Here is a 25,768-nt window from a genome sequence, read left to right as displayed (position 1 = left end):
ACGAGTCAGTTAATTCACCTCAGAAGAGGAGATACGGGATCAGCTGCACGAGAGCCCAACAGCAATGGCAACTCAACTAGACTAACAGTCATCGTGTAAGATTTGGTAAGTCAGCAGCAAGGTTTAATGACCCTCCATTGTCCCTGATGGAAAAAATGCATGACACAGCCTGAAAGCGCACTACAGCATCCCAGTAGTTTTATATCCTCGAGCTGAATTGCAAAGTTGTATGCATATCCTCTGAATCAGCACACGGGCAAAAGAAACAATTCAATCTGCAAAACATTTTAGATCCTCACCACTGCCTGAGATTTAATTACTGCACAATCTTCTTATCAGAAAATTCTATGGGAAAGAAATGTTTCAGTTCTTTAGTAATTTGTTAGCCTGCTATGTTTCTGAGTCACATAAAAATACTTTTAGGAAAGGGGGGGGGGGGGGGGGGGGGAAGAAGATATTCTATTCTTTCTTTCAGGACTCTGAAATAACTGGTACCATAGCCTTATAGGTGCAAGTGTTTAAGACTACATATCCTGCATAACCTTTGGCTCCTCCACTGAAAATTCTATCTCCCCAAAGTAACTTAGAATTAATAGCAAATTCATATTGTAGGTAATTGAAATGCAAGCAAATTTGGCAACAACGCACAGATGAGAGAATTTAGCTCTGCCAGTACAGACTTTTCAAGTGTTTCATTTAACCTGAGTACACTGTCAATTCTGCTCAACTTCAGCCAAATTCTGGCTGTAGTGAGTTTTCGCATGGTTAGTAATTGACAATTAAACTGCTGGATTTTCAACTTTATTTTCACAGATAGGTAAGGACGAATTCCAGCCCCTCCTGTGCAGTTGATGATAGCTTTGGGGGGTGATGCACTTGGGCCCCACCTCCCAGATGCCTTATTACAACATACGGAGAGCACAGGAAAGGTTATACTACGGTGGCCTCTGGAGAGATGCTAAGCTGCTTTTGAGTTGCAAACACAACTCAAGAAACCCCTGCTAGTCAGCTAAGGCAGCCTGCTTTGTGCTGCAGTGTAGAATAAAGAAGCCAGAACTAGAGTTTATTCCAAGCCTAAGACTATTCCTTCTTTAAAAAATAGCCTTTTGACAAAGTTTATTTCTACTTTTATATCACACACAAGGCATGTGTCTAGCAGGCAGGAGCACCACTGAGCCAATTTACTCTGCATATAATAACATCTAAATTATTTAGAAAACAACCCTGAGACAATGTCTTTATACCTACTTACCCTAATCCTATAAAAACATATTGGATTGCACACCATAAAGGAAATTTGCTTTCTTACATATTGCTAAAGTTTCTTTTCTTCTTTTTTTTGTGCTCATCATGCATAATCCTGTCCTCCAAAAAACCTACACGCACTCCAACTTTCAGTATAATTTTTCCCAGTCACAGAAGGAACATTACGCTACATTCACCCGAAGAGTAATACACAGAGACATCTTGACTTTGACCCAGAAGACATATCTTCAGATCTCAGCACAAAAGGGTTTTTATTGCAATAGTAAGCAATTTCAGAATAAAGCAGAAGTTTACAGCTTTATCTGAGAAGCCATGCGCTGCATTACAGCACTTCAGAGAAAATCCATTAACAGAACAACATTCAGTATTATTGAGAGAAGGGGGGAGGAGGAGATCGCTGAACCAGTGCTTCCCAGCTGGCAGTGGAAGTAGCAAGTGGAAAAGCTGGAGATGAATAAGCTTTGGTCTCTATTACCTAACTTAATAAAATAAAGGTAGCTGACTTATTAATCATCCTGATTACACCAGAGGGAGGCTAAGATCAGCTACGAAATGGAAAAGGCTCTGTTAAACACTGTACAAAGCGAGAACTGCAGGATGTGTTCTCCAAGCAAAGGCAAATGTAGGGTGGATATGAAATATGATGCAGCCAGTTGGTGGCAAATGTCCCTCTAGTCTCATTATTGATTTATTTACTAATTTTGCAACATAATTCAGAATGAAACATTACAGTGCCGAGATATGAAAGGGAAAACGGCAGAGGGGAGGTGGACCGAAAGGCCAGGAGCAAAATGGACCCATATAACAGTGTCAGAGTGCGCTGAGGCAAAGAACAAGGCAGTTATGGCAGTACCTGTGACTACAGAACATTTAGTAATGGGGAGGAAAGTAAGTGCTAGCTGTGAAGAGTGCTTAACGGCAAGTTCACTGCCACCACCCCAATACACAAAAAGTTCAGTTACCTGTAATTAGGCTTAATTCAGCAATTACATGGCAAAAATCATAAAGCAAGGAACAGAACGGTACTTCTCCTATGGGAAAATTAACAAGTCTGAGTGATTTATATATTGCACCTACATCCAGCAGGACAGACACGCTCACTTTCGACCAATTCATGGACTGAGGAGGAAAAAAATCCCATTGGTGCACTAAGGTTGAATATTTTAATACAGTCAAGAGTCTTTCAGAGGCACTGCATTTCCAAACAAGTATTCTTAAGGCAGCCCATCCAAGAGATACTTGTGTCTGGCTTTACTAAAAGTACCAAGAATGCTGGAATCACAGTGATGCCTGATAACACCTCATTTCATTATACACAGTCACATCTTGATAAATATGGTACACTTCAGAGACATTCACTCATCCTCCCAATTACTGAGCATACCGACATTCTAACAAAAAAGAAATAAAACACAACGGTATACACAAGTGCCACGTAAAGCACTCAGATCAGCTGTCCCTTTTAAATGCCACCAACTGGCTTCTGAAACTGAGATTAGAAAACATCATTTGCTATATTGTCAACAGCAAAACACAACCGAAGAGAAATCATCCACGTTCTGAAACACTTCCCTGTGGAAGAGAGGACTGTGCATTCCAGCTCCTATATACAAAATTTATTATCTCGTATACTATGATTGTACATAAAATTATATACGATGTACAATGTACATGTGATGTATATTACGATATATAATTTACAGCAATATATATTGCTATAATATATATTATGACGTTTCTTTTAAGTAGACCACAGCTTCTATGCAGCAAAGCGGAGCAGACACTTTGAGAAATTCAACTTTATATGTTAGCAGGCTGAACGCTTGTATTCCAAAACACTCACTCAGTATATCTCTGAGGATCAGCACAGGATTTTACATTTGGGTTTTCTAGTTGAAAACTGACTGGTCACTTCTACATGGCATTAGAGTTTTTGAATGTGGATTTTCCTTAACTATGGAACTGCCCCATTCTTTTATAAGCATGAAGGTATTAAAGGACTGCAGCCTATAACAGGCCAAAATACACATGAAGAAAAGTTCCCTGGAACATGTGCTATTTCCAGTAATTTTTGTCTTGAAAGGTAAGGAATAACCTCTATTAAAATACGCACGATACACTTGAACATCCAGAAGATCAAGCGGGTATCCAAGAACATCTGCAACTGGATTCCATTTCCAGAGGCAGGTCTGGACAGGAGGCTGCATGCACCTAAATTCCTCAGCCCAGGACAGTGAAAAATGCTAGAAAAACACAGAGGGAAAGCAGGCTCTAAAGCCCACAATACGCAGCTAGCACAAACATTTTGGGATCTCTACCTCTGCCCCAATCTGGGCACCACGACTTGTCTGTAATGAAGTCAAAATACAAAAAAAAAAGGAATTGCCATGAAGACCACACTGAGAATACAGGAAATTACAGAAACTTCTCGATGTGGGAAGTCAAGATTTCAGTGTTTAAATATTATGCTTATTACATTGCTTTATTATTAAATAATAATAATATTATTATTAAATAATAAAGCAATGATCTATTGTGGTATCTATGCACATTTATTAGCAGTATGAGGTGATTCCATCAGACTCTCTTTCCCCAATGAAAGATTCCTACACCACCACTGGGAGATTTTCTTCATATGGATGGAAAAGAAGCTCTGTTCTTTCCAGGCTACTTTTTACTGGAAGAAAGAAGAACATGGGAAATCCCATTTCATTTTTGAAACTGAGAGGACAATACTCATATCATTCTTCCACAACTCCAGAGCAGTCCAAGTGTAGCTAAATGTGTTTTCCTTACCCACCTGATTGGCTCAGAAAGCATACACACTTCAAAAACTAGTAGCAGTACCACTAAAAATGATGCCCAAATGGTTTGGGCTAGCTCTAGTTCGGGAAAAGAGAGTTCCCTAAGCAGCATTGCTTCCATTTTGTAGGCTGTAGGGCAAATCCAGCCTTTTCAAGAGAAATGTCTATGGAGTATTTCAGAGTACTCATTTTCAGCCGCTCCATTACCGTTTCAGAGAAAATGATTTGCCATCTAAAGAAGCACTTAATTCACAAGACATTTCTATTACCTACGGGATGAGAGAAACACAAGTCTTCCGTGGTAATGAGGCGTATCTAATTTCCGCTAGAGGTTTAACTTTCAGTCACGTGAAAACCAAAGAACTAAATGCTCTGAGCATGAAGTTGGCTATTTTATTCTAGTTGAAATGCTGTTCCTTGCCCAACAAACTAAGCACTCACAAACACTGCCATATTTAAAGAATACCGTGTCGTCTGCCTTCACCAAGTTTTCTGAAGGAGCAGAACACACACTGAATTTTCTACTAAGCCTCACACTGTTTTCTCTGTCATCTTCTGTAGCGGACGTAAATGGACCTATCTGAACAGACATAATTAAAGTGGGTGAGGGCAATAGCAAATCTGACATTGATGTGCAGTCCAGAGGATATGAAAAGCTTGTTGATGAAATTAAAGCAGTTGGAGGAAACCCAAGGTGCTTACTGAATGACTGCAAAGGATCACAACACTATCACAAATGTCAGCTGAAGACATACCCATTGTATTCCTCAAAAAGCCCAAACTTCTAAGCCAAATAGACAGTGATGTTTTAAATCTTTTCTTCTATGGTATGCTTCCTTTATTTGGACCATTAACCAACATACATCTCAGGGCTCTGCTGAGTAAGCCTTTGCAGTGTGGAAGAACTAAACTATGTATTTCTTAATACCTTGTATCCACTCTCTAGTGAAAATTACAGGCAGCTGGGGAGAATCTATAACAACTTGTTCTCCAAAGTTGTCTCTATCACTATTTATTTTATTGTGAAAAATCACTACACACTTCCCTAACATTCCCCATCACCAAGTATTGCAATTGGTATTAAATACTATGTTTTTCAGAGATTAATATTTATTATTACTCCAGTGCCAAAAAGAGAGGAGAAAGAGCCGAATAACCTCTGTAGTGCCTAATTTAGTTAATGATACAGTCTTTTAATCTGTTAATGAATTATACAAAGTGTTCTGATTTTATAAATTGGTGCATGATTTGAATGGTTCAGAAACCTCTTGGGGCAAAAGTACTTTAGCCTGAGAAGGTCTCCAAATTATTTGGTTTCCCTTTACACGTGGTCGTATCCTCCACATAGTGCATGAAAAATCACAAATTCCTATTATTTTGTTTGTATGTCCTGCATGAATTATTAAAGCCTTTACAAAAACATTGAGAGTGCAATCTTTCAAGCTTCAGGAGGAAAATCCAAAAGTTTGAAGATAGCAATTAAATAAATACATTTCTCTGTGAAACAGAGAGGTACACATATACAAAATTCTTTCTGAGACTTTTGCTCTCTGAAAATATTTTTAGTAAAGACTGCAACAACTTAAAACAAGTTAATGCAATCTCTTTTGGCAAAAGTTGTCCTTAATGCTTATCCTTAGAAGTGAAATTCTCATGCTATACTCACTAGCTGCCCTCACACTGTTCATGAAGGTAAAGAGTTCCCAAGCTAATTTTGAGAACTCAAAACCCGGCTGTACTTTTTATTTTTGTACTCATTCAAAAGCTTCATTCACGGTGAAATATTTACGCATCTGTCAAAGACTTCCATGCACAAGGGCCAGAACAGCATGAAACAAGTTTTAAAAGACTCCAACCTGGCAGAAAAGAGTTTTTTTGAGAACGGAGACTGAGGAATGTGGCTCTGGGCTGTTTTCCAAGACTGGCAGGATATGCCAGGTATTCCTCTGGGCCCCAGAGGAGAGGAGTGAGGGTATGGTTATGGCACAATTTATTGCTGAGGCACTGAACACTGCTGAGACCTGCTGGGAGCTAGAAACAAGCTGCTCCAGTGTTTGCAAAAGGAGATTTTTGCAGGGATGGTGAAAGGGCCACACGCTATCTGCTCTTGTCTTTGCCATGTCACCCATTGTAGCGTTCACACTCTCAGCCCCACAACACAGGCTTATTCCACCCTGATTTAAAACCACCTTCTGTAAAAGATCTCTGTATTTTTGTGGTGGCTCCAGGATACTACAAATCTGGGAGGTTCTCAAACACAGCCTAAGTCCAATTTAGCATGAAATCTGTCCTATGCCACGTAGAAACACATGGTACAGAACACGTGTTCATCCTCTCCACTCAAGATAACAGCAGCCCAGGAAGGCCACAAATTACAGTATGAAGAATTTGTACAGTGCAACACGCAAAGGTGAACTTGAAGGCTTAGCAAAGCAGAAATAACTTCTATTACTGTCACTAAAAGATACATTCTTTTTCGTCTCTTCAGCCAACACCAACGCCTGACACTTTTGGAAAGCTAAACCTTATGTGTTAAGTACGCAGACTCCTTTATTATTCTTAGCTCTAGGAAATGGAGTCCCTGTGAACATAAGCTATTGCCTGAACAACTTAATTAGTGTTTCTGATGTTAGAATCTATCAGAGCAAACTTACACCTCACTCAAAACAGAGAGAGAGAAGGGGAATATATCCTACATCTCCAGAAGCAAATCCATTGATATTTTTTTTCCTAGCCCAGTGAAGACATCAGCCATTTAGACACAGCACAGTTCTTTTCTAGTGAGTCATCATATCGTCAACCCTAAGGTATTTCAATTTCTGTGAAGTAAAGGTATGACAGCAGTCAGGACGGAACCGACCTGTTGAAATCTGAGAAATGCCATTCATCACCGATTAAAGTGATAGAAGAGTACAAAGATTGTTTTTAAACTATATTCTATAGTATTTACTTTCCCATCTTGCCTAATTCATGTTTATATGGCTGATGACACAAAGTACAGAAAACTGTCCTTGTCTTACAAAAAGAAGCTACAAGTGAAAACCTGAGTCCTGGAAGCTGATGATGTCGTGATGTATGAGTGCTAACAAAACATACTTGACCAAAAGGATTGTAGCTGTCTTCCAGTATAGTAAAATGCATTGCTTTTATTGCAAAGCATTAATGTTTCCAATTACCACCCCACCCACCCCCCGCCCCATCGCAACATTTTATACCTGCTAGGCCTGAATAATGTTACCAGTTTTTTGCAATTAAAATGTCATGTAATGGTGTTAGTGGTATTAATTGCACCAGTATAAATTTTCTAAATTCTGCTTTCCCTTACAGCCACGTTGCTCAAATAAAATCACAGTGAAGCAATACAGCTCACTCAGAAAGCAATACAGCTCACTGAGACATGCTGCCCCAGCCTTTTGGAGATGTGCTTTATTTACATCCCAGATTTTGACAGCTGCAGTTTCTGTGCTCAGTGTTTGGAGGCTCCACTACGGGTCTGTATTAGGGGCAGCTCTGAAGCAAATTTCAGTCTGCAAAGTGGGTGAATGCACAAGCAAAGGAGTGCTGTACCTCTGCCATCTCCAGAGGACGAGCAAAATACGGATTTGGAGGGGCCAGTGCTGTTACTTCAGCCAGCTGGGGGCGGGGGGGGGCAGTTGTGCTCCCCATCAAACCATCTGCTTTCTCATTTTCAAGTCTTTTGGCAAAAAGGGAGATCATGGCATAAAGGGAGCACTCCTCGCTGAATCTCAACACAAAACCAGGGAATTGTCTTGATATTTGTAGAGTAAATAAATTTATTACCCTATGAGTTGTTCTTTGTTTTGTTCCACAAGGGTGGGAGGAACATTAGAGACGATGACTTGCATGTCCAACTGATTGACCACAGAGACCTGGAAACAAAAGAGTGAAATTCAGTTGGCGCTCCCATGCATTACATACTCCTGATACAAAAAGAATGGAATAATTACTTTCCTGCCTTCACAGCCATGCCCTGATAGATGGATTTCTCACTTCTAATTCTGAATAAAAGAGCTGGGAAATCATGCTTTGTTTGGCAGCCAAAACCAATGAACAGCAGGCAAAAGTTTAACTAGAGCTGTAATTGCAGGACTACATCAGAATTAATGATTTTTAAGGTGGGGACTACGAAACCTCTTCTTCATAGCTTAGACTTTACTTACAGAATCACTGCTCTTGCAAGTGCCATATTCAAAATTACTTAGCATTTTGGTATTTTTTATGACTTGACTAGGAATATCCAACCTTGGAGATATGCAATTTTCACCAATGTAAATGCAAATACAAGATTAATTCAACTAAATCAATGGTACTTTGTTAGAAAATCACCGAGGAAATTGTCCATTTAGTTTGAACTTATCAGTGAAAGTTTTTATTTGAATCTCCTATTTTTTTAAGCTTCTCCCTCTATATAGCATAAACTTGTACATAACCATGTACATTTTACAACTTAACTTTTTTCTTTAATATGCCAGAAAAAAATTCTCTCTAATACACCCAATACTTGTGTGCTTTGTTTAAAAAATAAAATAAATAAATCAAAAATTCCAGGATTCCACCAAAGGACAGACTGACCTCAGAGCAAGTATCTCACACTAGTGTTTTCTGCTACAAAACCACAGTGTAACTCTTCTGTTTCTCAATGGCAGGTTGGACGGTCAGCATGCACAAGGGACTACATGCATGCTTCATATTCAGCAGAGATGGCAAACGCTGTGCGCATCTCCCGATCTAGTCTCCTGAAGCTATTTTTATCCCAGGAAAAGGCTGCCTTCCAGTGAAATGACTGCATGCTTTTTGCTCCCTTTTAAGTATTTTTTCATTTTCTAATAGCTCTTTCTTCACTAGCACAGCCAACCTCCTCTTAGGTTGTGAAAGGAACAGTTACCGTCCCATACTAGTGGAGAAAATGTTTCCTAAAACTTGACTTATGTCCATATAGACCTGATGGCAAACATTACACTCCAAACCTATACTCCCTATAGAGGATTCTGGAGGTAAATTTGGAAAATTAGGACAAAGTTAACCCCAATAAATTTAAAAATGAGAGTAAGCCAATTCTATTCTAAAACAAACAAACAACCCCCAATTTTCAAGAGAAGCCTGAGCCCTGTAAGCACTTCAGCAGGCAAGCAATAATACACACTTTCACATCAAACACTGAGTCACCAGCTTTGAAGCTTAATTTAACTTTAAATATTTAAATGTTCTTGAAATGTCATCAGATACACTGATCAGCACGTACAGACTACTGTGTAAGAAAAACTGAATTATAATGAACTCAAACTGAATTTTAGACTAAGATCATTGAAAGGAACTCTAAAGCAGTGATCAGATTAATAGAATTAACTACATTAACCAATTCAAGCAACCCCTGTGCCCCTACATACTGACTACTGCATAAATGTAACACTTAAAAAAAGGCAATAGTTCTTTTGATATAATTGTAATACAATTACAACTACTTGTTCATATACAAAAATACAAATAAACCCACACTCATAACAAGCTATAGTAGAATAGGGTGTTCAATATAAGTCAATAAAAAGTTAAAGCTACTATAGTAACATTAACTTGCTTTCTGTCCACACTTGTAAAGGCTTCCATTTTTCAATTATTAATAATAGCATTAAGTTGAGGAACTAAGCCAAATTTAATTACATTGTAACAAAAGCTGGGAAAAACCGTTCCCTTCCACTGGAGAAGAGACAGAAGCATGCTTGGGGCAGAGGTGGGAGGTGTGGGAAAGCCAAGGCTATTCCTGAGGCACCACCATCACTGCTTTCTGCAAGGTTTTTGGGGCACAGTTATCACCCAACCCACCATTCCTTTAAAAGCTTTTGCTACTTCCTGTCTACTGAGAAAAAAAATACACCCAGGTGCTCTGCTCCTAAATAGCAGGCACCAGCCTCAACTATAGGGCTGGAAGTCAGCATGTTCAGATGTCTCATGTCCATAAGTAGCTGAAGAACACATTGCTGGGAATAGGAAAGTTCCACGTTAAATCAGAGTAGCAGCACAACCAACTGGAAGTCTTCAGCTGAGGCAGGGAAAACATATAATTGTTGATAACCACTAGCCTGTAAGCAACATCGCTTTGATCCCATGCTTCATTCACTAGGTATTCACAATTTTTGAAAGCAAACAAGGCAGAGCCTACAGTCTTGATCGTTGTAGAGCACCAATGGATTCCTGGGAGTAGCTAATGCTGACAGCTCAATGAGGAAGGGGCCTTGGGACCCTCCTCCAAACCCCAAGAAACATTTGATTAAAGATCATATCATAGTGAATGTTCACTATCCACACTTACTTAATACCTTTAAGTGCTTACTGACAGCAAACTTACTTTAAAACGTCATTTCTTATTTCTTTCTTTTATCTCACAGAAGATAAAAAGGGAAATTCCATCGCATGGAACCAAACTGTAGACCCACAGATGTCTGAACTTGAGCCATCCTGCCAGTCCCAGTCAGCAGGAACAGACCGATATCCTTCACTCTGACGGTCCCCTACAGCATGAAGACATTTTACCAATGGATTTGGCAGCTTCTGCTGCTCACAGAGCTGTGCAAGTGCTCTGAGGAAGCCTCCTGGCCCCAGTTCTGGAGGATACCTTGCTCTGATCAGGTTCTTCCCAGTACTGCCCCTCTGGTGTTGCCACACTTCTTTTCCCTAGACCTCCTCCCAGTGTAAGCCTATCTTCTTCTGTCACATCTTATTCTTTTGCATGTGAGTAATTAAACTGATTTCCTTCATCTATGCGCACTCCTTGAGCTTGTATTGAAAGGAGTAACACCTCACACCTCTCAGGTGTGAGAACCTGACACCACAGTGACAGTAGGACAAATTCTGATCAAATGATGAAGCCCAGGAACAGCTTAGTCTAGTTAGAAAGGATCTTTACGTATGGATCATGCTGAGTGCAAACCCAAACTTTCATGGTGGAATGGTGTCAGTCTGTCATTGTATCTACAGCTACTCTAAACTTTCACACCTTCCTCAAAAACAGAGTGTACTGCTCATCATCACTCACTCAGACAACCTAAAGATACCTCTATAAATTAATGAGACATACTTCACTTTCTAATTTTAATGTCGATACCTTCTGGCTATATTTTAATATACCATTACTGCATAAATTGCATGAGAATGCCCTATCATTTTGGGAGGTCAAGCATGAGGACATCATACATTATGTTTATTTGCTGAATTCCTGCATAACTCAATATACCAAGTATTATGGCTATCATCTGTATCATTTGACAGTGTTCCCATGAACTAGATAATGCACTTCATCCCTATGACATTATGCTAATATTAATCCAATCCATCAAGTTATAGAGGCTTTAAAGAAATTAAGCTTTGATAGTTTCTGGGACTGCACCAAGTCAATGTCCTTCACTCAGCACAAACCCCCAAGCTCAAGGCCTAAAGGTGGTACCAGTTTTGAAATGTTGCTTCCCTGAAAACTTGAAAGTACAGTTTCAGCCCAAAATTATACCTTGTGTCTGTCTCCCTTCTGGGCATGAGTAACTAAGGCATAGCCAACTAAGACATGGCAACCTTGGCTTTCCCCAGTAAGTCACCTGAATTCTACCTTTCCAGACTGCTGAGATATTGGCCTCCACAGCATGATACACCAGATCTCAAGTTACATATTCATGTTAACAGAATACAGCCCAAGTTAGCAAGTTTGCAGCTTGGCTTATTTACTGGGGTTACCATGCTAACTCTGCTTCACAGCTTCGATACAGGAGCTGGCTGCACCTTGCTGGCTTACGGAACAGGTGGATATGATCTGTAAACGCTTGTGTCCAGCCACACAGATCTGACTTGCTTGATACTTCTAATGCATGAAACCAGCACTTTTTTTGCTACCATCTGGGTTCAAAGCACCCAAAACATAACCTAGGTCCATGTTTAATGCAAACAATTAGGATCTAAATTAAACCAAATGATAGCCCCTTGAATCAATAAAATACTGAACCTCATGTCTAGTGTGGTAACTGAGATCAGTATCTCTCCTGTGAGACATGAGCACAAGAAAAAGCTTTATTTCAGTGACTTAAACAGATTAAGTACACACAGTTTATGGCCATCCTATAGGTCTGCCTGGAATAAAACTTTGTGTAGTGTGTGAATTTCCTCAGGAATTATTCTGTAAAGATAATGCCTGGCTCATACTTACAAGTACTTCTGCTTTGCTACTCAGTCCTTTTCCATAATCGTCAGTTGCAATGACCTGAAACTTGAAATAGGATCTTCTCATATTTTTGAACAGCATAGCAGTTTTTATTAGCCCTGTGTAAGCTTCAATCACAAAACCTTCTTTACCATCCTTGATTGGAGGAATGATGAGTCTGTATTGCATGGCACTGTAATTCCCAGTGTCTTTATCATCAGCCTAATAGGAAAAGGAAAACAAGCAGAGGCAAATAAAGTAAACATGCATGCAAAGAATCATTAACCTTGTCCTTTAAATAAAATTACATATTGGTCCAGCAAATTTCTTCCACTCTGACATTTAAAAAAGTAGATCACAGACAGCAGATATTTCTATTACTTGAAATGGTTCATTTAACTTTGCTGCATACAGTTTTGCTTTTCCAGCAATTTCTTTCTCCTGTGTTGGCACACTAAACTGCTAAAAAGAAAAAAACCCACAAAAACCCAAAAACCCCAACCCCCCCCGACAAATATAAATGGACTTTTCAAGTCTGCAACAAACTAAACAGGTAAGAAGAGTTCAATTCTAAGAAACATCCACTGCCAAATTCTTGTCGACAATTAAATATTAAAGAAAAAAACCACCAGCAACACATTCACAAACTTACACAATATGAATGTCTTCCCTCTTTCTTCCCTCTTCTTAGAGATATTCTGCACTCTCACTGGTTGAGCGCATGTATTTTTGGAGTAATGTCATAATTTTTTATTAAAAAAAAAAAAGTAAGAAGAAAGGATTGTGTGGCATTCCTGAAATGCTGCACAATGGATCCAATGTACAGACCCAGCATAGGACACAAAGCTGCCCTGGCATTCTCCCATTGCTGAACTGCTGCAGAATTAGGACACAGTGCTGGCAGCAATGAGGCAGCCCTCTGAGCTATGTTATGTCACCTGCCTTGTGCCTGACAACCCTGCGTAACCCTGTTATGGCTTCTCCAGACCTGCTCCTTTGTACAAATGATACTCCTGTTCAAAAGGTAGTACCCATATTCAGATACGAGTGTTTCTGAGGACCCTTATAATGCCTTCATGTCCTCCATTATGGAAGGGGTCAGCGAGATGGTAGCTAATTACCACTTGTACATTTGCCCACTCATTAGACTTGGGCACTGCCTCAGCATCTGGGACACTTCAGCATCTATTAGTAGGCTTTTATCAAAATATTGGCATGACTTCTTAAGCCTGTAGCTTAAACTAATGTTGTAGAAAAAACACCCTTAACTTCAAAAAGATGCAGGTGTCTGTGTAAAATCTGCACTTCACCATGACTTAAAAACAAAACCATCGCAATCTAGTCAGGGTTTATGGCTGCATGAATAGCTTACCATGATAAGCCACTGCCACCTATAAAAGCATTATCTGTGCAAGGTCATTAAGCCTTCACTAAACAGCCGCTGATCATCATTAATTGTTTCCTCACCAGCAGTGGACAAGATCTGTAAGGTGGAAACTTAGTAAATTACTAACTCCTATTTTGTCTTTATTTTCTGATAATTTTCAGGGAATACCAGTGAGGAGATGCAACAAGCAAATCTACGCACCTCAGTGATCGCACTGCACACCATCAAGAGATACCCACACAGATGAACGATCTAGGTACTCAAAGCTGTATGTGCTTTCCACGCTACTCCAACTGCTATCAGACCAGATGGAATAGATATAACTATACAGCGCTTAAGCAATAATATCTGAGCTGGTTTATCTAGAGGTAGCAAACATGTTTCATATAGCAGACTGCTGCCCTGCTGAGCTGCCCAAAAGATGAGCTCCCACAATGACCCTGGCTGCCACTCATCACAGAGACAGAACTGTTTAAAATGGTCCTTGCATCCTTGGTAAATATTTTGTTTTCCTCTAAATTGACAAAGCTTTATCTGGCTTGGCTACGAAAAGCATAAATATAAAACGTGTTAAAGTGTTTGTGTTCTCTGCTTCTGTAACATTTTTATAAGGCTTTTAAAATCAAGGTTACTACCTCTTGGGTGATCTCAAACCCCTTTATTAGCATTTTTAGGAAAGATGGGGAAGGTTAAAAGCTTTCTGAAATTTACCTTATTCTGTCAGTCAAAAGGTAAAGATATCAGTGAGCTTTTCCACAGAACTCCTGCTATCCAACTGGCATGGGTAAATACAACCCCAAAACATCACGAAACCAGCAGACGGGAGCTTGACAGGTGGATTTTCAGGACTAGGCTCATTTTTGGCTTTAGCTTTGACAAGTAAATTGCTGAAGGAACAAATATATGTGAAAACAAGCTATATGGCACAAGGAAGCGAGAAAGTGGCTGTACCTAAAAATCAGGTTGATATGCAGGTGCTAACAGTCATTACGGGCTGAAAACTAAATGTGAGCACTCAGCACCGAGCTCAAGTCAGCCCTTTTAAGAAGTGCATAAATGCCTGATTTGCACAACAGGTTAACTTCATTCCTGCAGCAATACAGCTTCAGTGACCATATCGGAATCTTAGTCCCACCACAGTTTGACCTCATGTGTTCTTAAATTAGCATGTCGTGGCAGGCTGATCTTGGCCACTTGCCCAAGGCCCACCCAGCCACTCTCTCACCCCCTCCTCAACAGGGTGGAAAAGTTCACGGGTTGAGATAAGGACAGGGAGCTCACTTATCGATCACTATCACAGACAAAACAGACTAAACTTGAAGAAAATTAGTTTAATTTACTGCCATAAAATATATTTGGATGGTGAGAAACAAAGACAAAACTTAAAACACCACCTCAGCTGTGTCTGGCCCTGGAGCCATTGGAAGGGGCTGTGCCTGGCCTGGGGCAGCCCCAGCCTCTCCTCCCACAGACCCCTCAGCTCCTACCTGGGCATGGGTACCCTGTACACATATAAAAATCAGGTATTTCTTTTCAAGTATCTGTTTTTAACTAAATGCAAAGGAAGTCTTAAAATTACAACTAAAAGATTCCGTGTGATTACTGTTACTACTAAAATTGCTCTGAGTAAACAAACAGCAGGAGACACTTGAATACATAAAAAATAGTATTTTGCAATCCAGCTAAAAGGCCGCCTATGTGCCACCCAAGAGACAAGGAAGAAACCTCTTTGAAAATTATTTCATGGTGATGCAGACCAGCTAAATTTTTTAAATAATAATTTCCTTGCCTCATACCTAACAAATCACTGTGCATGCATCTAAGTATGGGCAAGTACAGAAAAGACAAGTCTGGAAAAACCCACTGACCTATCCACACTCAGCTTTGCATGTTGGTAATGGAGCTGGGGGGAAAAAAACCCAAAAAATCCTATAACCCCATGTGGCATGTTCTTTGGGATGTGAGGCACATAGCATCAGGGAGGGGAGCAATATCTGATCTGGCTCCTTTGGGGTCTGCACTGTAGTGAGACAGGATTTACAGCAACTGCCCAGCTAACTGGCAAAGGCTCTCTGGAGTTGCCATGCAGGATGAGCATTACACCCTTTCAATAAAAAGCCAATTTCTTTGTTAAAATGAATTTATTAGAGTGGTTCAGCTGGGCCATAAGGCTATCATATTTTTTAATATCAGCAAATTCTTTCTGAACAGAAAAATAAGACTTTTAATAGTAGTTTGTTTCAATAACAACAGAAGTCAATTTCACCTTCAGCATTTCACACTTGTATCTGTGTGCAACTAAGGACAAACAAAATTTGGATCCAAATTAGGATCTTGATATTGCAAGCACACACATTAAATAAAGTCAGGCTTTCTGAACAAATGTCAAAACACTACTGTAGTTGCTTAGAAGTAACGGTACGCTAAGTCTTGCAGCTGAGTTTATGCATGAAACTCCCAGTGAAAGAGGCATTTTGAAATTTTAAGCATGCAGCCTCTAAAAGCCTACATTTCAGACGCCCAAAGCTGGTAGACAGGCTACAAGTTAATTTTCAGAAGTTCTGAGAACTAAATGGCACTTTCCAGAGAAATCGATGGCCTCTGTATCACTACAGTTCAGGCTATTTCCATTCCAGAAACCATCTACACACAGATGAGCAAAGCCAGGTGCAAAACAGCCTGAGGAACTCGTAAAAATCACCAGATTCCAATTCCAAATGTTTTAACTTTAACTTTGCTGTTTCTATTCCCCCGCCCCCCTTTCTCCACTCTTTATCCTTTGATCAAACCTAATTGCCACCCAGTGCAACGTTCAGCTTTGCAGGACCACCAGAGAGAGCTTGTGAGCTGCTGACATTAATGTACCAACTCCTTTAGTACAGAGTAAGGATGTTTGCTATTCTCGTAATTTGTCCTGAAGGTAAATATTTTTGACACTTTATTAGGAAGAGATATACGACATCTCAAGAGTTGCATTATGACTGTCAAAGAAGAGAAAGAGCTATACTTAATCTTAATATTACAGCAGTATATCTTCCTTTTGTTATGTGAAAGAAATATAGATGCCTCCTAAACTCTGCTGTGATTGAGTACTGATAAATATGTATGATTTTAGGAATTACCAGGCCAAATACAACCTTCCTGTAACTGAGCGTAAGCATGCTCACACAAATGGAGTTTCATCGGCATCACTGCACGCTGCCTCCAGCCCTTACCCATCCTCTCCCATGGAGGAAGAGGCACAATTGTTAGGGTGCTCCCTAACCCCATCACAAAACCACATTACACCAGCCAGGTATCACCTGAAATATGCTGCTTTAGGCCCTAGTATTGAGGGTATTTACTGCAAAGTCATTAACAGTTATTTTTTATAATTATATTGGCAGCTATCTCTCTTGGAGAAAAAAGATTAATAAGCCAAGCAATCTCGGTAACTACATCCCCTCCACAAGGACTGCCAGCACAACTCGTGGCAAGCTATTAGAAACGTTAAAATTCCTGGCACTGCAGAGGCAGCCAAGAGACAGACACTGTCAGTGCAGGGTTCACTCTCAGAGAAGCAATGTCTAATTCAGCCCAGCACCACAGCAGCAAATGGATGAATTGTACAGCTGCTTTGTTGCCAACAAAAAGTGCTTTTAACACATCTGTTCCCTCAAAACAGAGAGGAAGCAGAAGGGTACTTCCTGTTTAGTTTGGTTTTCACCTTTAGGAGGACTGAGAGGGAAAAAAATATTAGCTCAAGTATGGAAATATAAAGGACTCACTAGAGCTGAGCCAAGCTGCATGTCTAGAAGACAAGAGATGAAAATAAATGAGCTGAAAACCAGGAGTGATGGAGATCCCTTCAGTGGTGCCTCTGTAACCAGTTACAGTTTGTCTTAGTATGTGTTGTTCTGGTGTAATTAATTAACACAAGACTTGGGTTGCATGTGAGCACCTCACACAGCAGCTGTCCCTAAAAGCTGTCCAAATATCTCACAGCTGAGAATTTGGTGGAAAGAACTCTGTAAAGGAGGTTAAGTTTGAGAAGCAGATGCCAGGAGATGCAAAGCTACAAATTTCCAAGGCAGACTATGGCAAAACCAAACTGATGACCATGAGTTTGAAAGTGCTAGAGACAGGTAGCTGTGAAAAAGAGCACTGTAGTGAAGAAATACAGGGGAAAAAGAGGGAAACCGCAATAGCTACAACAAACTTACTGGCTTAAGTGTCTATACAATCACAAACCAAAACCGCCTCTAAAACAGTACAATGGCAGATGTGGCTTCAGAGCTGAAAAATATTCAACAATCTGTAAATTCCTACTGGCAAAAATGGTCTTGCTCTAAAAGCTATTTTTTGTGCCAGCAACTGATTGGAAACAATTGAACCTGCCATCTGCTAGGAAGAAGAAAAAAACCCAGCAGCCCAGTCCCATTCATTTTACAAGCCCTATTAGCATCCTCAGGCTCATGATTAAGGGTGACTGCTGGGGAGACTGGAAAACATTTAAAATTAACAATTGCATTTAACTCTAAGCAGCTAGTTTGAATTTAGCTCCAGCTGATAAAGATAAAAACTGTAACTGTCTGATGATTATGCAATAGCTTCAGGAGTTACTGTTAATGAAGATTTTAATGCTTACCCCAAAGAAGCCACTGACAATTCTGGTGACAATATCATGCCACATGGCATTGCTTTTACAAGTCTTTCTAGGTGAGGGGATAAATGCCCTACTGTAACGCTGTGACTGTGCAGCCATAGCTATACCTCACACTGTGATATTCCCCGCAGAAATCTGCAGACTTGAGAAATGTAAAATAATCACCTTTCAAGAATGCTGCATGGAACCAAAGATTACCTAATTCATGCCTTAAATGCATCATTTGTTAGGCATACTTGCAAAGGTGCACAAAGAGGAAAAGAACGGACTCTGCTAAGCATATTGTTGATCACTGATGGGCCTACTCCAATTAAACCCCAGCCCCACGGAAACTTCTGAGAAATACAGGTAGTAACAAAAAAAAGTGAATGAGAATTGTAAACTTTTTCCTCCAATGGTGACAAAAACCCCAAGGTGTGGAAACATGGATTGATTTTGATAGGCTGTCTCATGGGAAAATTGTTGAGTAAGAGGTGTTCCCAAGCTTCTATTTTAAAAAACGTCAGAAACTGTCCTGATTTCAGCGAGGATAGGTTTAGTTTTCTTCTTAATAACTGGTGCAGCGCTGTGTTTTGGATTTGATGTAAGAACAATGTTGATAGCACACTGATGGTTTTGGTTGTTGCTGGGTAACTTTTGTACCAAGTCAAGGACTTTTCTGTTTCTCAGGCCCTGCCAGCGAGAAGGGTGGAGGGGCACAAGGAATGGTGAGGGGACACAGCCAGGACAGCTGGCCTGAACTGGCCAAAGGGATATTCCATACCATTAAACATCATGCTGAGTATATAAAGCTGGGGAAAGAAGGAAGAGGGGACATTTGGCATTATGGTGTTTATCTTCCCAAATAACCATTACGTGTGATGGATCCCGGCTTTCCTGGGGATGGCTGAGCACCTGCCTGCCCATGAGCAGTGGTGAATGAATTCCTTGGTTTGCTTTGCTTGCGTGTGCGGCTTTTGCTTTACCTGTTAAACTGTCTTTATCTCAACCATGAGTTTTTTCACTTTTACTCTTCCGATCCTCTCCCCTATCCCATTGTGGGGGAAGCGAGCGAGCAACTTGGTTGCTGGCTGGAGTTAAAACATGAGAGAAACATTGGGTTTATAGCATTTTCTGCTATACCAATAGCAATTAGCGCTCAATACAGTAGGTTTACATGTGTGTGCTGGGAGGGAGGGCAGACCACACAGTTGATCCATGGGATGGGATGGGAATGACCCAGCATTGTGAACACTCCAGGTATACTTCCCCCTTCCAGCCCCTGTAGAAGGTACCTTACTCTGGAAGGCATGTGCAGGACTAACAGTCTTAAAAATGCTGGAAAATGACATAGTAATTGAAATAATCTAATATTACATTTGAAAAGAAATCACAAAGGGTAGTAGTAGTTTTTCTGAAGGCTGCCAAAGGAAAAAAATAGTACTGGCTTTTATAGTAAAAAGTTTAGCAAGCTAACATATTCTATAGAGATACATTCTTTGAAGTAAATCACCTGTGTGCTTGGAATTACTGTATTATTATTCTTAGCAGGGCAAGCAGCTTCCTGTCAGAGGCCAGATGTTACAGCAGATGCGCGTTTCAGGGTGTGCTGTTGTAACTGCAAATAGGCTTCAAAGTAGATTTTCACTTCTACCAAGTATGTTTTCTCCCTACAGATTACTCTATGATTCATAAATTGTATTTTAAATAATAAAAGATTGTGGCTGGCAAAGCAGTTTATTTTCACACAGAAGTTGTTCTCTTGTGTACATACAAAAGCAAAATTAGAGAAGGGAACACTTTGTTTTTCACAGCAGAAGGCTGTCTCAAGGTGCCTCGGGGTGGATCTCACTTTTATAGAAACTTGCCACTCTGAAGATTTACTTGTTATCCCACAGAAAAAGGAAGTACCAAAATAAATCTAGAGGTTATATGCATGAATAGAAAATAACCGAAGATTTAACATGGATGAATATGTCTGGGCAAAAAAATAATCCTGGTATTCTCTCTGTATGTAACACACAGCCATTACCCAGATTTTTAAACATTTGTTTTACTAATTGCTTTAGGGTACTGGGCAACTGCTATGATAGATTGCTTTCAAGGATTACAGTTAAGTGAAGAGTAATTGCTGTTCTCTTGCATGTCATTAAGGTAAAAAAAGCATAAAATGGCTTTATTTTATTTTGCTGTTCTGCATATTAAGATATTTAAACAGTAACAAAGATGAAGTTCTATTACTAAGCCTATCAGAAAGAGGCGCAAAACACAGCAAAAGTCTGAAATGAAGATGTGATCAACCATACTGTAAGAACCAAGTTTCCTTCAAGATGAAACTGCATTTCAGACTCCAGTGGCTCCTACTATCATTATCAAACCTCTCCGCTGGTTTCATATTACAGCCATTTCTATCAAATACAGGGTCAGCCACTTCCAGAGACTGATTCACTGGCATTTATTTTGTCAAGCTTCCTTTTCTGCAAACATTTTCGGTACAAAAATACCTTTATAAACTGAGGAGTAATTCAGAAAAAAAGCCCTCTTAGTTTCTTTACTAGAATGAGGACCTCAAATATTTCCTCGTTTAAATGCACTTCAACAAACGAGAAATATTAATAGTCTGCAACTAACATTTAAAAAGAAAGGGCTAATAACATACCATTATAGTGAAAAGTCAATTCCTACTAGTAATTTCCCTAAAGATTGTGTTGATGTTGGTTTTTGTTTTTATAGAGCAGATTGAAAATATTGTGTATGTGGCTAAAGGAAGTCTAGTTCTAATTGTGATGAGAAAACTGGGAGTTATATGGAAATACCAGTTGCAAAGAAAAACAACTAATTCTAATATAACAAAATGCAAAACAAATCTCAAACCACAACATTCATAAATCAGTAGTTATGAGTATTACATCTGTTTAAAATTAATATACACATAACAAAAAGCACAAAAAGGCCTTTAGTCATGGAAATGGGCTCATATATGTTGAAAATTCTGTGAAAAAAATGAGAATTGCAGAAAAGGGGAGCAAGCATAAGAGGTTATTACAGCACCAATCCCCATCAGGACTGTCCAACACCTGAAACCTTTTTCTGAGCACCACCAGAACTGTAATTAAAGTGATTATCCAGACTTCTGTTCTAGCTGTTCCCCCACTGCAGGCACAACACAATCATTGCAAGTGAAAGGGAAACCCAAATAAGCAGCAACCAAGATGTACTGCAGCTGTCCTCCCCACCATGGCTCCTGACCGCCCTTTGGCCTTGCATCAAATCACCAACCTGGACTCAACAGATCTTATCTGTGCATTGTGTATCTTGATAGGCTTTAGAGGAAACAAGTAGGCTTAAAAAGATGGCTGTGTGAAATTGCCTGTAGATTTGAGATGCAATAATCAGACTCAATCATCATTTCAAGAGAAATGGTATTTTAACACAGTTCCACATCTCCTGCTGAGCTATTAGCCATATAAACATGGTCTTTAAATTGCAAGGACTAAAACATTGGTTTAAAAGTGCCATTTGAATAAATATGTTCTTTATTTATTTTCCAAGAGACATTAGTACTTTTCAGCTTTCAGAGGACACTGGCCTTAAAACAATCATATTCATGTAGAATAATTCATATGGTATATCATTAACCAAATTAACTCTAATTAAAAGTGACTTTGATAATGATTTCTGGCATTCTTCTAAGCTCAAGATTCCTTTTTATCTACTTATAGTAATCTTTCTAAAAAACCTAGAGCAAGACAACATATTATCCTATTCTAAAAGGATTTTATATTCAAATAAATATTTTCAAGAGAGTGGTTGCTGCCGCCAGAAAAACAGCTGCACCTTACAGAGCTGGGAGAAGCAATCCATAGTATTTGTCTTAGTCACATACGTAAGCATTTTGATGATGAGTGCTCATATAATATTTTATTGGCCTATTTGTCTCTAAGCTCAGTTTGTGTGTAAGATTATGTACTCAGTATTAGTTTTCTTCTCTCCTGCATTTTGTTTGTTTGGCCCATGGCAGTTGTATTATTTCTTACTCCCAGTGCTGCTCACCAGGCTGCATGGCATAATTAGCACCAAGACTCGTGTGCTTTACAAAATGTTTTTCAAGAGGGGAAGACTTGTGCTTTGATGGGAGAGGGGAAATTCTGATTAAGCCACAGAGTATATTTGACAAATTCATCTAAGACCGATTCATATAAGCTACTATATTAAAAGTTAATGACTACAGCAAATCATTAAATATGTTAAAGAGGAACTTAATGTGTTTGGGTTTTTTATTTTTTTATTTGAAAGCTGTAGTATTTGCATTGGGCCATAAAGCTCGTAGTCTTATCTTTATATAAATTACATTCATCAAAAATGGGGGCATTCTTATGTGTAAATAATACCGTACAAAGACAGAGAGGTAGTTGAGAGTAACTTATTAAATGCTAAAATGAGACAAAGCTGGAGATCTGCCTACAGCTAAAGGGAATGTCATCAGGACACTAATAAGGCAGGGCAAAGCCTGAGCAGGAACCGCTCTGCACATACCCCTGCTTTCCTCTGGGAAAACACAGCTGCACGCCAAGGAAGAGAGCTGGGGGCACCTTAATACATGCCTTGGCCTGGACAATTGCTGGAAGAAGCCCCTGTGGATCTTGGTGTGGCAGGGATCGCCTGGAGGTAAGGATCTGGGCATAAACACAGCTGTTAGTCCTTTCCTGCAATACAAGCCCCTCTTGGTATTAATACCAATGTTGTTCTGACATTTCAGACTATTTTTCTTTTTAAACCAGATACATTTTTTAAAACTTAAAATATCGTTTACCTCTTGCTTGATGTAACCGGCATACTCTCTTTATAAAATAAAGACACAGTGAATTTCTACCCAGATAATAATTTTTGAACCTCCTTAGTGTCTACACTGTTAACCACGTACCATTTAGTACTTCCAAACTAACTTCTCTTGGCTCATCATTTCTATCTCCCATTTGATAAAAGGGAAAAATTATATTAGCCTAAACTGCCACTAAACGTTAACTACTGGTAAGTGCCTGCCACTATGATGATTATGCTTAACTAATTTAATTACAGTAATGGCAAATGAAAGCAGGCATACCCTGTAAATCACATCTAACTGCAGGAGCCATATCAATATCTAAATAGCAGCCATTCCTATTGCTGCAATTAATCCACCCATCCATTGATCTTTTCCCATGGTGATTCTACCCACAGTGACTAGACAACAGGAGCTGGGTTGAAGCACCATGTTAAAACAGCTCCATGGTGCCCCAAAAGACCTGCCCACTTGTAAAGCTGCCCCAGCGTTTCAGCAGACTGAGCTCTCGATTGGTGCAGCCATGTTAGTATGGTCTCCCTCCCGGCCTCTGATGCTCAGCCCAGGAACACGTTGCAAACTTCAGGAAGCTGAAACTGGACATATCTGGTATCTGAACATAACAAGGAACAATGTGGTGTTCATTCAAATCCTCTGCTAAAGCCACAAACAGCTTTGATTTTGAGCTTTTAGGAGAAAGAAGAAGTTTCAAGATAGATCTTGGTTTTCTGTCACGATACTTTCCTCAAAAACAAATGCACGGATAAAGTGTAACAGAAGTCAAACCGCTATCTGGTACTTGTGCTTAACAGGAAATTCCAGACCCTGATCTTCAGATGTAAAAGGCTGAAGTAGATATAGGTACACAGATTACCTCAACTCAGGTATTATCTATTTAAACCCTTCCTTTGCTTTCCTGCAATAGATCTAATTCTTATTTTCAAACAACAGTATCTCTTTCTGCGACTCCACAAAAAAGGCATTTCTTGCTAGCAGAGCCAGAACAGGGCTTCCAGAAGTAGCATCTTCTGCCAGACTGCCAGAAGGCTCTTGTTGGGAAATTTTTCTTGTACCCATTGAGGCAAATAAAACACAAATCTGTGCTTAAAATATAAAAATATAATTAATGACTGTGATTTTCTGTGAAGGTCTGCTGAAACATGGTTAACTAGTAAATTATGCTATAAAAGTTGTGTTACAGAAAACTTTTTGCTACTATATGATGCCAATTAAATAGTGTGCCAAATGGTTGCCTACCCAACAGTTGGGCTAAGTGTTCTCCTCAAAAAAGGAGAACTTTGCTGTACTTCATCACTTTCACATGAGAAGGGAAATGTAGGTGCTCACAATGTGAATTATCTTCACTCACAGCTTATTTATCCCTTTCCATGGTACATAACAGTTACACAACTGATGAAAAAGTAATGAAAAATATATCATTGTTACCTTGAGTTGCATTTTTATGATACAAATGCAGTAAATGGATCCTATCTCACCTCTGATCAAATGCTGTTTCTTTCTTTCTTATTCCCTCTTCACTGAATTGGGTTGTCCTCATTTCTCTTTTAATATGCCCTGCTGTTCTACAGATGTCAGTTTATCCCCTCCTCTGTACAATTTCTTAAGCATCTCACTTCACAACCACCTCTACATATTGACAGCACAATAAATGCCTTGGTACAGAACAATGTTATGACTTATATTAGCCCTGTCCACAGATGCAGAAACTGACATAGGTCAATAGAGGAGCATGGATATTCATATGAAGGGATATAAAAATAAGGGCACTGGATAGTGATGGGTTGGAGAGTGATGAGTAGGAGTTGGTATTAAAAACACTCCCCCCCCCATACCCCCCCCAGTGACTGACAAAGAAAGGGTGGACTGAGAATTTTCCAAGAACTGACCTGACTATCCAAATCATCCATTACTAATAGAAGTCTTCAACTTTCAGGTTTTCAAGCAAAATCTGTCACAGACAAAAATCAAGCGAAAACACAAACAAGCTAAGACTGAATCAACAGAGTCCCTGTTATACCTCTAGAATGACTAATTTTGTTTAATACAAGGAAAACACTGGCTCAATTCAGAGTCTGTTCTTTATTTGGCAGCAACAATCTTATACTTTAATTTAAAATAAACACTGTCTTCTTCCCTCAGGATAATGGAATGTACTTAAACCTATTAAAATGTCACTTCTACCCCTTTAATACTCATTTATTGCTAGTATCTCCTTGGAGTACAGGGGAAAAAAGTGGCAAGATTGGGTCCCAGTGTGCAGGAAGTGCTGCATGCTTTTCTGTAACGATGACTGTATGGCATTGCTGTGACAAATAACATGACACTATTCATAATAAGAAATTGTTGGTCCACTATGAGTCTCAGTAACAATGATTTCAACCATCATAATGCGTATTACGCAGTTTAACATCTTCCAATTGTAAAAAATATTCTGCTGGGAAATACCCCATCTTCAAGGATCATCAAACTTGTTGTCAATGACAGAAAGAATGAGAATATGCTGACAATATCAGTTTCTATTCAAAACTACTCAGATGCCATTAAAAAATTTAGCAGCTATTAAGGTATGCAGAAGATGAAAGCAAATGCATTTAAAACTCCTATTAAGAACCTAACTTGCCCATTAGAATCAAAAACTGAATAA

General features: G+C 39.4%; 1 protein-coding gene across 6 annotated transcripts in view; it reads right to left on the bottom strand.

Moving 5' to 3' along the window:
• The window catches only part of PCDH15 (protocadherin related 15), an 878,455-nt gene that overhangs the window by 76,266 nt on the left and 776,421 nt on the right, over positions 1-25,768 (bottom strand). For all 6 annotated transcript variants that reach the window (XM_080401549.1, XM_080401544.1, XM_080401545.1 and 3 more), the window contains 2 exons: positions 12,277-12,492; positions 7,872-7,960 (listed from right to left, as the gene is read on the bottom strand). In XM_080401549.1, coding sequence (XP_080257675.1) covers positions 7,872-7,960; positions 12,277-12,492 — 305 coding nt within the window. The remainder of the gene's footprint in view (positions 1-7,871; positions 7,961-12,276; positions 12,493-25,768) is intronic.

This window comes from Falco punctatus (assembly GCF_963210335.1).
Source record: "Falco punctatus genome assembly, chromosome: 9".
Classification (NCBI taxonomy): domain Eukaryota; kingdom Metazoa; phylum Chordata; class Aves; order Falconiformes; family Falconidae; genus Falco; species Falco punctatus.
This window is presented reverse-complemented; position numbering and strand designations above follow the sequence as displayed.